This window comes from Idiotropiscis lumnitzeri, chromosome 1 (genome assembly GCF_059441095.1).
Source record: "Idiotropiscis lumnitzeri isolate Australia: NSW breed Sydney's pygmy pipehorse chromosome 1, RoL_Ilum_1.0, whole genome shotgun sequence".
NCBI classification, from domain to species: Eukaryota; Metazoa; Chordata; class Actinopteri; order Syngnathiformes; family Syngnathidae; genus Idiotropiscis; species Idiotropiscis lumnitzeri.
Genome location: NC_142391.1, coordinates 5,477,745 through 5,494,080, shown reverse-complemented (window position 1 = coordinate 5,494,080; position 16,336 = coordinate 5,477,745). Strand labels below are relative to the sequence as shown.

Below are 16,336 nucleotides of genomic sequence, written 5' to 3'. Positions count from 1 at the left end.
AAAAACTAACCCAGCGCTGGGTCCAAAAGGCACCGTGCCATTTCTGGGTTTTTATTGACCCAATTGCGTTTGAGACTTTGACCCAGCATACTGGGTTAGATTTTGATCCAACAAGGGGTATTAAAAACGACCCACACTGATTAACGCTACCAAGAAATGGGTTACGACGTTGTCAGTGTAGTTAAAGTTAAAAGAAATCTTCACCCCAATCTGATGGGTCCAAATAGCCCAACCTTGGGTAAAAAATATCCCAATCTGCTCAAAATCCAAAACTACCCAGGAAATGAGTTGGGAAAACAACCCAGGATTTTTTTCAGGTGTAAAAATGTTTTCATGTGAAATTTTTTCTCTCTTGTAAAATTAATTAATAGCGTGGTACACCCTGAACTGGTCACCAGCCAATTGCAAAACTTCAAAATTATTTTTCTTATGTGAAATTACTTATGGTTAATTATGTAATTACGCATATAAAATTATGCTTGGAGCCACATAAGATTCCCAAATATTTTTCTTAGTTATCAAAACGAAATTCCGTCTTTTTTCCGCATAAATATTAAGAATTTGTCATCACAAAGTTCCAGAAGGAAGAAATTGACGGGAAGAGACTTGTTTTTTTTCCCCACTAAAATTACTACTTTCTCACCTAATATTCCAATTTATTCCCCAAAAAATCCTAAATGTTTCGTGTACAACTTGTAAATAATTTGTTCTGTTTAAACTGCCACCACATTGTTATATATTTTTAATTGAACAATGCACGTTTTCCTCCGCCCAACAATTCACGCTTTTCTTACCCCAAATTTCTCAAAAATTCTTGTGAAATTTATTTTATTCACCCTACTTGATAGTCTAACAGTAACACTTCTCTCAAGTAGTATTAACACCCTTCCACTAAAATCTTCCAATTATTTAAAAATTTCTGCTCGTAAACAGCTTTAATCTCCTGAGACGCCAATCTCATAAATGACAATTGTTTTTTTTTCTTGTAAACCTGTATTAAAATCTGCAGACAATTCCCATTTCTTTCTTGTAATATTCTCTCATGGCAATTGGTAATGATTTATTTTTGCAAAATTTCTCAAACAAAACTAACCAAAGAGAATGTATGACCGTTTTTTTTTTTTTCTTAATGTAAATCTTTATTTGTAACGCAAACCTTAAAATACAAAATATGCCTTCCTTCAAATGGGAAACAAACAACAAAGGGGAAACGGCGCACGCTAGGCTGTAAGAAAAGAAGTGGAAGCCATGTCCCCCTTCAGTTGGCGGCCTGCTGGGCCTGACGGCGCAGTAGCACGTAGATCTTCTCCTTGATCCAGTCCTTGTTGTTGGGCTGGTATGTCTGCGTGTCGGCGCGGTACCTGGCCAACAGAGTTCGGTAAGATCTCAAGTTACATGGGAGTCAGTACAGTGCCTGTGAAGAGCCACCCGCGAAGCCTTAATTTCAAATGTTCGAGTAGGCTTGTCATGACATGTATTTTTGCTTTTGAGCAGAAGCTTGAAGGTTTTGCACTCAACATTGTCTGAGGCCACAGTTCCAGCTGAAAAGAAATAGCACTGAACTATGATGCTGCTTCACTGTAGGGATAGTGTTGGCTTTTGACGCCATCTTACAGCATTTCAAAAAGAGCACAACAACAGAAAGGTTTTCACAATTTCACACACACACACATGCGTTTAAAAAAACATGAGAAGGTGAATTGCGACCCTTGTGTGGGCGATTTCCATACTTACACCAGACAGCTGAGATCCGCCAGGTCGTCGATGAAGTCGAACAGCTGGCTGATGTCGTACGTGATTGACGGACTGTTGGGGTTCATCCTCTTAAGATGCTCCTCATACATCTTGCACACACCTTTTGTACAGAACAGACAGGTTTTACTTCAATTAAAAATCAAACAACAGAACCAAATTACAGCGGGAGCGCAAGAATACAATTGCAAAAACTTTCCACACAGTACAACAAGTACAACTTTACCTTCCATGCACTCGTTGACAGACTCATAGTCGGCGTATGTTCTTCCCTCTGGCCGCTTGGTAGGTTGCACCAGCAGGATGGTGTGAGACTGTGGGACAGGATTTAACCATATCTTTTATCAGCCAAATGCGGTCAAACACAGTCACACACTTTGTGATGCAACGCCGGAAGCACTACCATATCAAAGCCAAAAGGTAACGAGAGCTGCAGTAATAATTAATGTTCTCCTAAGCGTAACTCGGTGGCTTGGTGATGAATGCATCATTCAGCCATAGACGCGTGATGGTTATTATTTCCAGTGAGTGAATAGGACAAGTTGACAGCTACTCTTAAGTATAAAAAGGAAGAAATAGCGTCTCAACTTAAATTAAGTAATTTTATGATTTTGTATAATGAACATTGTTTATTTACTTATCTATCTTTCCAAAATAGGGCGTCGTTTGCTTTTAATCCATCGACAGCTCCGCTTCACTTTTGCGTGTTTATGCTAACTTTTAGCCGAGAGCTAGCAAGCGGTGCCGATTTTACCTATTTAAAATACGAAATTACAACAAAGCCCCGAATAACGCATCCTTGGCCAGTACTTGAAACAAAAGCTCTTTTTTGTGACCATCCTACCTACCATGCTTAAAATGTGATTTGGGTCGGTTTTGTCGATGCGTGTCGCGTTTCTGTCGCTGTTGCTTGGACGAGTCGAAGTGACCTCTGAGCCGGAAGTACAGGGGTTAAAAAAATAAAATAAAATAAGAGCCTCGGAAACGACTAGGTATCGTTGGGAAATGAGTTAGGAAATTAAATTCAGATTTTAATTTAACAATGTTATGACTAAATATTAAAATCCTAACTAAATATAAAAAAGATAAATAGTTTCTTACTTTTAATACTTTGCATCCATGTTTATTCTTAGACCAAGTAAATTCAGTTCAACATTTTTATGTTACTGTTACTTGGGGCGATTTTATTTTATTTATTTTGATTTTATTTTTTTTAAGAAACAACACAGGACATATTAGTACAATAGCCAGGGTCACAAATTCGCCCTTTTATGCTTTCACATTTGGGGATTGTCCGAAATTTAAATTTAATCTCTTGACTTCATTTTCAAATATGCTCCAAATAGGTTTTGTTAGCATTAGTGCATCAATATCTGTAAATATTTAGCCAATAAGACTGATCAAGTTTTGATTCATCTATATATATATTGTATTCATATAAAAATGTCGATGAAGCCAAACAATCTCTTTTTTTTTAAAGCAAATGGAAAGAGTAGGTCTGGCTGCCAGGATGGCCTAGTGGTCTAAGGCGCCGCGTTCAGGACCTAGTCTCCTCAGGAGGCCTGGGTTCGAATCTCGAATTTCCCCATTGTGGGACTAATAAAGGCAATATTATATTATATAAAAATGAAATGTGTCTTTCTTTTGGAGTAGTGTACGTCGTGGAAGTATTCACAACTGGCGAGTCGACCTCGGTGCTTTCAACGTTCGGATTATTACTCTGTTAATATTAAGTAAATGTGTAATAAAAAACGCCTTTGGTGGTCTGTAAAAACTGCGCGTTGGGCATTTTGGATAAAAAAAAAACAAGTCAGCCTGAAGGCGGACCCAAACCCGTCAGCCAAATTTCGAGGGAGGAAGATTTCGACAGCACGTTCCGGAAGTAGGTTGACAGAACAGGAAGAACAAAGAAGGGAAAGTACCCCGGTTCGGAGCCCACAATCCACCTTCTCAGTATACCCACAACACACAAATCGTTCTTCGCCGTTTGTTGGCGGTAAGTTGGAATTAATTAAAGCCCGCTATTGGAGAACGACATTGTCATCTAGACAATATTTGTATAAATGTTCGAGAGCGGCCGGAGCTTTTTGTTGTGCCGCTATGTCATTGTTGCTAACTAGCTACCTCGGCTAAATGATAACATAACAAAACAGATGCTTGCAGACGTCCAAACGTGTCCAACATTTCATCGTCATGGTGGTGTGTAGATCAGAAGTGAGAAAATACCAGTTTACTTTTACTGAACCTTTTGTATTTGGGCCGAACCGTTTAAACTACAATTAGGGCTGGATTGGTCTTAAATATGAAAATATCATATCATATATCATATCGAATATCATATATCATATCGAAAATCGAATTGTTTCCATTCGCTTCGAGGAAAAGCGATGGTCAATGTTTCAAATTAAATATAGCTTATTTTTTTTTGTTTGATAATTCCTGCTGGTTGTGACAAGCCAAAAGTCACAACAACAACAACTCTGGGCCACGTTTATGTTTTCTGGACTTTGACTTTTTGAATAGCGCTTCTCCAACTATTAAGGCCTACCACCGCCCGTTAGAACAATTGTTAGAACCATTTTTAATGTGCTCACAAGTGGTCCACTTTCAATTACACTGGTGAATGTATTTTTGACACTCATTTAAAAATACATCTTTCTATCACATATTTTTTTTCCATGTATTTTATTTATAGCTATGACGTTTCAGAAAAACATTCCACCTGTTACTGAACCAAGTCTTAATTCATAAATATTACTAAATAGATTATTATTACATATTTTTATTTTATTTACATATTATTATGAAAATACTATGTGCTAAAGAAAAGAAACTAGGGCAGATTCATAATCCGTACAAAAAAAATCAAAGAGAAAAGTTTACTTGCATCTGTGACGTAAAAAATGGTAGTGTTATTTACAAATTAGTAAATTATTGTGCAAACAGTAACAACGGTGCTTTATTACTGTAAAATTGTGATATTTCTCTGGTAAAACTGCAGCGATTTTGTCATTGTAAAATGTGTTCATTCTTGTACATTTGTCTGTTTTCACAATAAATTATAACATTCTTCCTATAAAATACTACATTTTCATGCTTTTATCATTCAACAATATGACATTAAAAAAAAAAGTTTTTTTTTTTTTACCTTTAAATATTGGACTCTTTTCTTTGAAAAAAAAATCTACTAAAATTGTGACTTTTTGAGGTAAAATTATGACTTTATTCTTATTCTACTAATACTTCCTCCTGTCACTTCCTCATTCCTGCCACCATTTAATGGCCATGTTCAGGGTTAGTGATCAGTCAGTGTCATCACTGGTCAATGTTGACACATTCTTGCGCCTTTTTGTCTCCCTTCAGGGCAACGACTTCTTCATCATTATTCGCTGCGCATGTAAGGACCAGTATCGGCACGTCACAACATGGCTAACGATACGCAAGATATGGAAAACAACGTGGTGAGTACCAAACAGATGAAAAATGATTGCCTCATACAAACGTGCAACATGTTTGCCTGCGTGTATGCCAGTGTACGTCACAGAGCGTGCACGTGTGTAGGTGTGTCTGCGTGGGTCATTATGCGTGTACGTCTTTGCGTCTCTGCATGCATGTGTCTCGTACATAAAGGTGCGGCCGTTCATGCGCAGCCAAAGTCCACGTTATAACCTCCATTCGAGAGTAATCTAATTTGCACTTCAGAACATCTCACTCACACTCACAAAAACTATTATACAGTAACGCTCGCTTCATGTGTTTATTTGTTGGCATTGTCAAGTTCGGACACGTCTGCCTTGTACTTTTGCAAATGTTATGTCACTTGTACCACTTGGCTCTCGGTTCACCACGTTTAATCATTTGTGAGAAATTGATTCTGAGTTGCTACATGTTCTTTGGCAAATGAAGTCTTTAAAAACGAACATAGGTGTCTTTTTAACACATTGAACCAGGGGCGGGCAGTTTTTATCTCATGAGCACATGAGAAACTGGAACGGTTAAATGTAAATGTCGCCATTGTGTGTGGCAGCAAACCGTATTTTCTTGTCTTGAAACTGAGTTAGTTGTTTGATCAATTAGGAAAGCTAAAAAAAATTTTAACGCAATTTTGATTCACATCTTAAAGTTAAAACTAAGCAGGACTGTATTGTGAAAACAACTAAATAACATGAATGGCATGATAAATATTAAATCTCTTATATTAATACATTTTTTAACTGTATCGACCACACACTCAATTTTACTTGAACGCTCTCAGCAGATCATTTTTTTCAACTGTGACTGTGTCAATACTAATAATTATCAATATTAATATTAGGGCCGTCAAAATTAAAAGCGTTAACTCAGGTGATTAATCCAAAATGTTTTAACTCAGTTAAATATTTTAACTCAATTAACTCAGCTTGATTTACTTAAAAAAATGTGCATACTTTGCAAATATTGCGCCATATTAGCATGTCTCACACCAAAACACTGTGTTTAAGTTCCCACTGGGCCTTGCATCGCCGCTGGTGTGAGGTGCTCATGGGCAGTTTTGAGAAATGTTTTGAAGAAAAATGCCTGTAAAGATGTCTCCATTTAGATCGTATTCAAGAATCCAAGAAAGCTATTAGAACAGTCTTTGAATTAAATATACTTCATATTTGGTGATTTTGCATGAATTACAAGATATTATTTAAGTAAATATCGGTTACAAGCTTAGCAAAAAATGGTAGTTGAAAAATGTGATTAATCACGATTAATCATGGAATTTTTTGTGATTAATTAGTTAAAAGAAATTAATCACTTGACAGCACTAATTAATATACATTTATGGCCTAAATCTAAAGTTAAATTGATGCTTTTTTTCTACATGATTTTGTGCTTGGAAATTCTTTTTTGTTGTAGAGTTAACCAAATACTAAAGAAGAAATTATTGTTAAACAATCAAATGTCATGCCTGTATGTTCTTATCTTCGTTGTAGGAGATGTTACAGGACCCAAAATGGTTTTTTTTGGTCATTAAGGTTTTTTCTTTTGTTTGTTTTTTAAATAATCGGCTGTCAGAGTTTTTTTTCTGCCAAATAAAACAAAAAAGTTGGTCAGGGCTTGCAATAAATGGTGTGTTCTACATTACACTAATTTCTTGCAATGTACCTGTATTATGAGAACATTTTCTTTGTTATGATCTGCTTTACATGGATTTATTGTATCTTGCGTTTTCAGGACCAACATGAGGCCAACGGTAGCACTGAACAGCACCAAGAAGGCGGGACCACCAGAGTTCGGTCCAGGGGGGGCTCGGGCGGAGGATCTGACGCTCCGGAGCAGAACGGCCTGCCCCCCTCCGCCAGGCCCCCCCGCGTGGCGGAGGCCGACGAGGAGGACGATGAGGAGTTGACGCTCAAGTATGGCGCCAAGCACGTCATCATGCTCTTCGTCCCCGTGACGCTGTGTATGGTGGTCGTCGTGGCGACCATCAAGTCGGTCAGCTTCTACACGCAGAATGACGGACAGAGGCTGTGAGTGGACAGAAAAATGGTGCGGCCACTGGGTGGCGCCATTGCAACATTTCATGGGTTGTCATACTTTTTGGTGCAGGGGATTTTTTTTATTTATATATAAGAGACCCCCCACCCTCCACATTCCTAATGCAAAGTAAACATTACTGCCATGTATACCTCTAAAAGCCACAGCATTTAAAAAGTTGCCCATTTAAAAAAAAAAAAGTAAAAATGTTACAGTAACAAATTCTTGTATTATTGTATTTTACGACTTCTTTTTGAAGATTTCACTTTAAGAGACTAAAGTCAGAATTTCCCAAGGTGAAGTTGAAATATGACAGTTGACTAAAGTCAGTAGAGAAAAAGTCAAATGAATTTCCAAAATGCAACTTTAATCTCGTTAGGCATTTTACTCTAGAAAACAATCTTTATTCTCTCCAAAAAAGGCGATATAAGAAAAATATGCCATTTGTTTTATTTCAGTATAAAAACTGCCTTAGTTCTTGAGAAAAAAAATATTACTGGAAAAATATGCCTCTAATAATATGCCCTTAGTTCTAGAAAAAAATGTCCTACTGTTACTGTATGAGGTGTTTAAAAAAATAATAGAGAAAAAGAAAATTATTTCTGTAAAATTTCAGTGAGATGTAGGGAAAAAAAGATTTTATTACTCCTGTAATTGTAGGACTTTTTTTAAGGGAGGGTTCCTACTGTAATAATACATATTTTGTTCAAAATTATATAGTATTTTACTGCTGTAATAATATGCTATTACTTCTAGAAAAAAATATTACTCACAGAAGACCTTTAAATTCACCCAAAGGTAAACTAGAAAAATAAATTGGTTAATTCTGTTTATCTTAATGGCAATTGCAACGTTTTTGTTTTGTTAAAACAATTCTATGTAATTTATTGCAATTTATTTTGCGGTGACAACTCGCAAATCTTCAACCCCTGTTGTCCTCTTCTCGTGGCTATCAAATTATCATTATTATATACTCGTCAGGATCTACACGCCGTTCCCAGAAGACACGGACACGGTGGGCCAGCGGGCGCTCAACTCCATCCTCAATGCCACCATCATGATCACGGTCATCATCGTCATGACACTGGTGCTGGTGCTGCTCTACAAGTACCGCTGCTACAGGGTGCGTTGTATTTTTTTATTTTTTTTACCCCAGCCCGCTTCGCTTGTTGGCCACTTTCACGCGCAGATGCTGCAAAATAGCAGCATGGTTTGCTTTAGCACAGAAGCCAGCGAAAGGCTGCACTCTCGCATAGCGATGTGGCAACCCGCTGAAATGTGGTTTTGATATAAAGGTAATGTCAATCAAAGATTCTTGTCAAATGAAAACTGTTTTGACAAAAATCGTGGATTTTTATGAATTTTTTTCTTCCATTATGTGGTTCTTTTTCATGCTTCATTTTGAAATTTTTTTCTCTCATAAAATTAAATGACAGAAATGATGACTATTTCTCTCTTGTAACAATAGTGATCTTAAACTTACTAAAGATGTGTTAGAAATGAACTTTTTGGGGGGGTGGAATTAGACATATTTGTATTCGTGGTACAATTACATTCTCAAATAATAAAATGGCTGCGCTCGACTGAAAAAATGTTCTCGCAAAACTTCAAATTTGGACTTTTTTGTTTACTAAACAAATACCTTTTTTAATCTCGTGAAATTCTAATTTGTTTTAATAATAATGATACAATTTTATTCCTCAAAAGTTAAATTTTTCCTCCCTCATGAGTTTTTTACGTACCTAAAATAATGTTTTTTTTTTTTGACAAGCAAGCAGTGTGGCAGGTCTTTTTAACTACAAAATTGCAGAAGCAGAAAATCATAAAACTGGCCAGTGAAAATGAACGTCGCATATTAAAAGTTGACTTATTTTTCCTCAGGTGATCCAAGGCTGGCTCTTCATCTCCTCCTTGCTCCTGCTCTTCTTCTTCTCCTACATCTACCTCAAGTAAGCCCCCCTCTCCCTCTCATTCCACCCCCACCCCTCTCCTAATTTATCTCACGCCGCGTGCCTTCGTGCGCCGCCAGGGAGGTGTTCAAGACTTACAACGTGGCTATGGACTACATGACGCTGGCGGTCATTGTGTGGAACTTCGGCGTGGTGGGCATGATGTGCATCCACTGGAAGGGGCCGCTGCGCCTCCAGCAGGCCTACCTCATCATGATCAGTGCCCTCATGGCGCTTGTCTTCATCAAGTACCTGCCCGAATGGACCGCCTGGCTCATCCTCGCCGTCATCTCCGTCTACGGTGAGTATAACCCGCCTGGCGCCAAGCCCACCCCCACCTGCTGTGACATTTTTGGCCCCCGTCTCATGTCCATGTCTGTGTTCAGATTTGTTGGCAGTGCTGTGTCCCAAAGGCCCTCTGCGGATCTTGGTGGAAACAGCCCAGGAGAGGAACGAGCCCATTTTTCCTGCCCTCATCTATTCATGTACGGCCTTTTCTGACTGCACAGGGCATGACACTAGAGATGGGTGATTATGGAAAAAAATATATAATCACAGTTATTTTTATTACTATTCAAACCACGATTCATAAACGCAATTATTCACTGGCGTCAAATCTTAGAGTGGTAAAAGAGATGAAATCTAAAGTTTGGGATGGAGCTCCCGCACACACAACTGGTTTACATGATACAACTTTACGTCTACAGTAACGTAAACATTATCCTGAGTGTTTTCAATTCAGTACCGTTAGTTAGAACGAATTATAATCCATAACAGGTGGTTCGGATAGAGGGAGGATGGAAAGCAGCCGCTGGTGCTCTTTCAGTGGCTCGAATGAGCGCAGGGTAACAAAATTCGTACAGTCGACGCAAGCATGTTCCTGCCAACCTGGCTCACGGCCTAAAATGACGCCGTCACCCTGCACGCACGATGACGAACGCCAGTAAACGGGCAACCATCAGAACGGCGTCAAATGCTCACTTTCACGTCGTTCAATTGGCGAGGTCCACTTTTTAACGGCGGGGACGTCTTTAGCGTCACGTGACCTTATTGCAGAATGTGAGGATGGTGACCCCCAAGTGCTATAAACCATTCACGACGGCAACAAAATCACAAGATGTATGACAAACATCTTAAATGGGGTTGAAATTGGTCCAAAAAGTGCAATGTGGATTAGATCTGACTTAAAAACATGCGGCGGCTGCAATTGGAAGGTTATTAGGATAATATTTTTAACGGAGCATAACGCAATTTGACGTCACATTGCAGCTTTTGTTGAAGACGTGCACTTTGAGTCCATGAGTTTGAAATCAAAACATCTGTAAAACATTTTTTTTTTTTAAAGCATCTTGATTTAAAATGAGTTTGGAATCATATCAAATTTTTGTTGCATGCATGCAGTTTTTGTAATAATGGTGGCGGTCAAAAGAAAATGCAGGCGTGTCAATTGTCAACTGAATCTTGTCTCTTGCGGTTCATTTGAAGTTTGATTTGTTTTTAGAACTGGGTGTGATGAGTCGCATCAAACGCTGTCGTTGGACCCGATGTGACCCACTCGCATGTTTGACACGCTTGACTTAGAGGCTTCCCATAACCCACAGGCGTGTTCTTGCAAACATGAACGATCATTTAGGGATCTTGATAACACACATGCGGACTTGGGTTTCAATTTAGCAACCTCGGGGCGCATATCATGCGTGTTTTTGGCATGTGGGAGGAAGCCACGTTAACACGGTTGGCCCAGATTAGAGGCATCAGTACATTCTTGCTGGCAGCCAGCATGGCTAACCACGCTAGCGTCTTATAGAAATAAACCAAGAAGAATGTGAACTTTTGCGCCTCTCGCAGCGACCATGGTGTGGCTCGTCAACATGGCCGACACGGACACGGGGCCCAAGAGGACCCCCTCTGAACCTCAAGAAGGTAAGCGATTGCACGCGTCAGCGTTTTAGCATTTTAGCCCGACGTGCTAAACAGCCGGCTTTCGCAGCGGTGGTGACCTTGCCCTCGCCGCCAAGTCCGTCGGGCGACAACGGAGGCTTCACACCGTCCTGGGTGAGCCAACAGGAGCACCAGCTAGGGCACATACAGTCCACCGAGGACACTCGGCGGGAGATCCAGCAGATGCCCTCGGACCGACCGCCCGTCGAGGATGACGACGAGGAGCGTGAGTGGAATTTTTTTTTCCTTTTATTAAAGCAAAAATATGAAGAAAGCATACGTGAGCTCAAAAATGACATCTCTGGAGGCGGTTGAGGGGTGGACAAGATGTCAAAACAAGAAGAGCAAGAGACTGGTGCGAATGGTGCGTTCACACCAGACGCGAATTGAACTCAAGTCAATGCAAACACGTGAATGATGCGTTCCAAGTGAAGCAAGTTGAAATTTTCCAATTCGAGCGACACATTTGTGTGGTCCTGCTTTGTGACAGCCTACTGACATTAGGAATATTTTGCGCCTCACGCAACATCCTGCATTTCTTGAGCAGAACAATGGAGGATAAAAAAATAATAATATTGCTGTTTGTGGGCACTGCTGCGACCAATATCGGGACCGTACGAAAAAAGAGCAGGCATGACAAAGATCACATATTTAAGTTTTAGGGTTTAACATAAATTGAATAAATTAAAAATTTGCATTCCACTATATTGCAGTGTTGATTAATTGTTGAGCCCTGCTCAGCGTGAGGCGCACGGTGCGCTCAGGACACGGGGCGCACTAGACAAGGGCCTTTCAGAATGAAGGGAAGTCATGACAGGAGCAGCTTAGGACACAGGGCACTAATGACACGGAGCAGTGACAACGAGGAGTTGTCGGGCCAATGTGGCAGCCAGGGAGCCACCCGCGTGGTCACGTGCGCCTCGCTGTATCCTCAGGGGGTGTAAAGCTGGGCCTGGGAGACTTCATCTTCTACAGCATGCTGGTGGGAAAAGCCTCGGCCGCCGCCAGCGGCGACTGGAACACCACGTTGGCCTGCTTCGTCGCCATCCTCATTGTGAGTCGCCGCAAAGCCGCGCTCCACCCCCGGCGGCGCCGTCGTAAATAAGCCGCTCACACGGCTGCCAGCTTGACGTAAACCTTGCGTGGCGTGTGGTTTGTCCCTCCCGCAGGGCTTGTGTCTGACTCTGCTGCTGCTGGCCATCTTCAAAAAGGCGCTGCCGGCGCTGCCCATCTCCATCTTCTTCGGCCTGGTCTTCTACTTCGCCACCGACAACCTGGTGCGCCCCTTCATGGACGAGCTGGCGCTGCACCAGTTCTACATTTAGCCGGAACACCTTCTTCCTGATGAAAAACTCCCCTGTGACAGGACGGGATGACTAGATTTTTCCAGCTCAGAGGAAGGGAGGATGTTCCTCGCTGCTTTTTTTTTTTTTTTTTTTTTTTAAACAGTCTTTGTTTTTTCAACTCCTGTCTCAGGCTCAGCAACACAAAACTCTGACTCCCAGCGAGAATGTTTTTCCACCTTTTTAATTTATGCCGAGACAGAGCCTTCCGGTTCTTTTACTACCAGGGCAGCAAGGTGCCTTGCTCAGGGACACCAGGAAGTCGGTTTCATCGCTGCGACTGCCAAGCTGTCCAACTCGCTCCCGCCCAACAACACCAGGATCTTCAAAAGAAGAGTCCAAATCCCACGGCCCCTTTCACACTGTCTGTAAAAGCTGGCATTTTCAACTTTGCCACTTAGTCCGCCTTGGCTGGGTTCTGTATGAAAGGCAAAGATCAGTACATTTTTGTGGGTTTGCCGTCGTGGTCGCAGCGGCGTGCAAGGTTGTTTTGCAATGCCCGGAAAGGGGTGTAAAGTTTCACACTTCCTGTAGAAGCCAGCATTTCTACACCTTCCCACATCTCACTGTTTAAAAAGAATAGGTGGGAAGAAATCGACCCAGCTTCAGAGGTAGTAAAAGAGCTGCGACTGCATGAAAGGGTATTCTGAAATGTCATAATTGGCTTGTGAAGTTTGTCGCTGTCCGACATGTGTTTTATATGCCAGTTCAGGTGAGAATATCCCAACTGAGAATATTCCAATTTGGTTGGTCGCACCGCAGCCGTAATTGCGTGTAAGTGTGTATCGCAAGGTCAGGAACAAGGGGTAAAGTTTCACACTGCCTATAAAAGCCGGCACCTTTTCGGCTATCTTGCTGTTCTGTGTAAAAAAAAAAAAAAAAAAAAAACACACAGAGGGGTCAGTGGGGGCAAAGTCAATCAAGGAATTTCTGCATGTAAGAGTATATAGTGGTGCAAAATTTGCCGCTGTTCAGACGAAATTCCCGCAGCTTTTCCGTGTTTGTCGGGACATGAAATTAAGGCTTGGGAGGTAAAAATGTGTTCGCCAAGTCAAAAAAAAATCAAAGACGAATAATTTCTGCAATTTCTCTCCGGGGTCCAATGCGGTAAATTTGCCGATTCTTGATGCAAAGAGCCTGACAGGTGGCTCCGACACGCCATTTTTTGCGGCGTATATCAGTGAATGCCGCAATGCTGGGACACTAGTGTGAAGTTCAATACTCGGTCCATATTTTCTGTTGCCGTATTTTCCCAGATCTCCGCGTGAAAGTTTGTCACAGCCACATGTTGCGTTGGCTTGCTCAGGATGTCCTTTCGCACTACATCTCCAATCTCGCTGTACACGAGTACAATGACAGTAAAGGGCATTCTGATTCTGATCACACATCCAGACCAAGAGACGTGAATATGAATAATAATAACGAGTGATGAGTACGACGACATTTCATTTCTTTTCTTCTCATACGCGTGTTTTTGTTTGTCAGACAGTTTGCTTTATTCTGTGTCCTTTAACATGCGTCTTTTTTTGCAAGTTCAAATGTGTTCATTTTTTTTTTTTTAAATAAACAATCAAAGGAATGGACGTAGTTCTTTGTTTCATCTTGCAGTCAGACTTCAAAATCCGTTTCTTTGAATGCCTCCATTTAAAATTTAAGGCGTTGTTTGTCTGAGACCTCGTTATGGATTTTATGTTAATAATGTAAAAGTAAATTTATTTTAAAAAAGTCAACACCCCCCTCCAAAAAAATGTTTACATTGTTTTATGTGCCTTCACTAGTCTAAACGTGGCATTCGGATTAATATTGCTTTTTTGGAATATGATTAAACAGCAAAATCTACCTGGTTTTAGTCATCTCGGGGGACGGCCATTTTGTCTCTTCTGTCGACTGAAAATGACATCACAGTTTCTCAAAACTCATATTACGGCACACCTGTTTTCAGAAGGTGAGCCGTGATTGGTTGCTATCCAAGCCCTGAGCAACTGTGATGTCATTTTCAGTGTACGAAACTGACAAAATGGCCGTCCCCTCTGATGTACAAAAATGGGTGGAGTTTACCGCTTAATGCAAATTCCGCAAACGCAATAATAAGTGGGGATGCATAGAACATATTCTCGTTAATATTTTTTAGAGAGGTTGACTTCACCTTTAAAAATTTTTTAAGGCATGCCCATTATGCCCATTTACCTTAAAGTCAACGTACACAGGCATTTTATGTAAAATGAATCCATTTTGGTGACTAAAGGCAGAATACGTCCCATTTCTTGAGGATTTGTGTCGGGGGGGATATTTCCAAGCTGCGTCTCCAGGTCTACGCATCACCCAGGATAGATCCACTAATGAGATTAGCGTGTCGGGAAAAACGAGGGGGATATTAGGTGAGAATAATCACCTGCGCAGAGAGCTGGCTCAAACCCGTAAGACTGGAAAAACCGAGCGGACGTAAAGAACGACAATGTCCCAGGAAAAACTCGAGAACCTGGTCCGCCGCATGGAGGAAACTCTGTCTGAGATGGAGCAACTGAAGGCTCACTGCGGACGGCAGAACGACGAGCTGAGCCAGCTGGTGGTGGAACTCCGGCGGGAGAACCAAGAGCTGGTGGAAAAGTACGGACAGCTGGCCGGAGACATGCGCGAAGCTCGAGAGCTCATTGAACAGCTCCAGGACACCAAATACGCTTTCAATGCCAAGGAGCGGCAGGCCCACAAGCTCAGTCGACAACTCTGAGCCCCACACTGAGCAGATTTAGGACGGGAAGAGAAGGTGCGGAAACCCGAGAGGACTCTTTCATTACAACGAGAATGGCTCAAGTTGTGCCAGGCCTTGTGAAAGGTTTTCGGCGAGGGAAGTCAAGTGGTTGCTGCTCTGCTATTTTGGGGGAACGGAGCTAAATATATACGACGTGATCCCGCACGGCCGTAGCAGCGGACACAAACTGAAGGAAATGTGAAGATTAGAATTCAAAACACAATAAACCTGGTCGGTTCCAAGCGTTTCTTCTTCTCTATGATATTTGAGCTACACCATGACTGACATTTAAAAAATGAGTGCAAAATTCATGTACTGCAACTAAACCTTAAAAACACATTTTTAAATGAGCATATATTGTGTTATTTAACACCAAAATATTAGTGTATTGTATGGAAGCTTATTACTGCCACACCAGGAAAAAAATAGTTAAGTATCATTCTAATACGAATACAGTGAACCCTCGCTACTTCGCGCTTCACCTTTCGCGGCTTCAGTGCTTCGCGGGTCGAAAAAATATTCGGGGGCATTGTAGTTTCGCCGAGCGGCACGAGGGGGCGCTGGAGCGGTTAGACGGCCGGCGTGCGCCGAAGAGGAGAGTGGACGAAGAAGAGCAAGTTCCCCCGAGCACGATTTGGGGCGACGTTTCGCGCGGTTCGGACCGTACCAGAGCTCCGGCCGGCGTGCGTGGCAGTTAAGCCGTAGAGGAACAACTTCCGCCCGGGCATGAGCGGAGCGCGAGGCTGTCAGTTATGAATGAATAAATAAATAAATGAAGAATGCCACCTTTCATTTCACAGGGCACACCGGACGGCGTACCAGCAGGTAAAAGTCGAAGTAATTAAATAAATACAAAAAGAAGTAATTGAATAAATACAAAAATAATGGCTGGGGAATAAAAAAATAAGTTTTAATAATAATTTGTTTTGTTTTTTTGTTATAACATGAATTTCACTCTCTCTCTCTCTCTACCCGAAAAAAAAAAAAAATAATATATATATATATATATAAAAAAAAAATATATATATATATATATATATATATATATTTTTTAAGCATTTTTGAAGGTGCGCCGCTACTTCGCACTTTTTTTTTTT

The 16,336-nt window shown here is 41.0% G+C and overlaps 2 protein-coding genes across 2 annotated transcripts; one reads left to right on the top strand and one right to left on the bottom strand.

Moving 5' to 3' along the window:
- Positions 1-1,109: 1,109 nt before the first annotated feature.
- LOC148342939 (enhancer of rudimentary homolog) lies at positions 1,110-2,708 on the bottom strand. Its single transcript, XM_088312848.1, has 4 exons — positions 2,601-2,708; positions 1,979-2,066; positions 1,735-1,855; positions 1,110-1,361 (listed from the first exon to the last, which is right to left on the bottom strand). Exons 1-4 carry the CDS (start codon positions 2,601-2,603, stop codon positions 1,259-1,261), a joined length of 315 nt encoding a protein of 104 aa, XP_088168974.1. The 5' UTR covers positions 2,604-2,708; the 3' UTR covers positions 1,110-1,258.
- Positions 2,709-3,545: 837 nt separating this feature from the next.
- On the top strand, positions 3,546-14,069 carry psen1 (presenilin 1). The gene is made up of 11 exons (XM_088312833.1): positions 3,546-3,748; positions 5,116-5,213; positions 6,955-7,250; positions 8,239-8,380; positions 9,139-9,206; positions 9,287-9,507; positions 9,593-9,691; positions 11,055-11,129; positions 11,197-11,373; positions 12,083-12,201; positions 12,317-14,069. Exons 2-11 carry the CDS (start codon positions 5,178-5,180, stop codon positions 12,470-12,472), a joined length of 1,389 nt encoding a protein of 462 aa, XP_088168959.1. The 5' UTR covers positions 3,546-3,748; positions 5,116-5,177; the 3' UTR covers positions 12,473-14,069.
- The last annotated feature ends 2,267 nt before the right edge of the window (positions 14,070-16,336 follow it).

Coding starts and splice junctions, on each gene's coding strand:
- LOC148342939 (XM_088312848.1), bottom strand. Junction 1,856..1,978: donor TGTCAACGAGTGCATGGAAG/GTAAAGTTGTAC, acceptor TCTGTACAAAAG/GTGTGTGCAAGATGTATGAG. Junction 1,362..1,734: donor GCGGATCTCAGCTGTCTGGT/GTAAGTATGGAA, acceptor TCTGTTGGCCAG/GTACCGCGCCGACACGCAGA.
- psen1 (XM_088312833.1), top strand. CDS start 5,178: ATGGCTAACGATACGCAAGATATGGAAAACAACGTG. Junction 5,214..6,954: donor AAGATATGGAAAACAACGTG/GTGAGTACCAAA, acceptor TTGCGTTTTCAG/GACCAACATGAGGCCAACGG. Junction 8,381..9,138: donor ACAAGTACCGCTGCTACAGG/GTGCGTTGTATT, acceptor ATTTTTCCTCAG/GTGATCCAAGGCTGGCTCTT.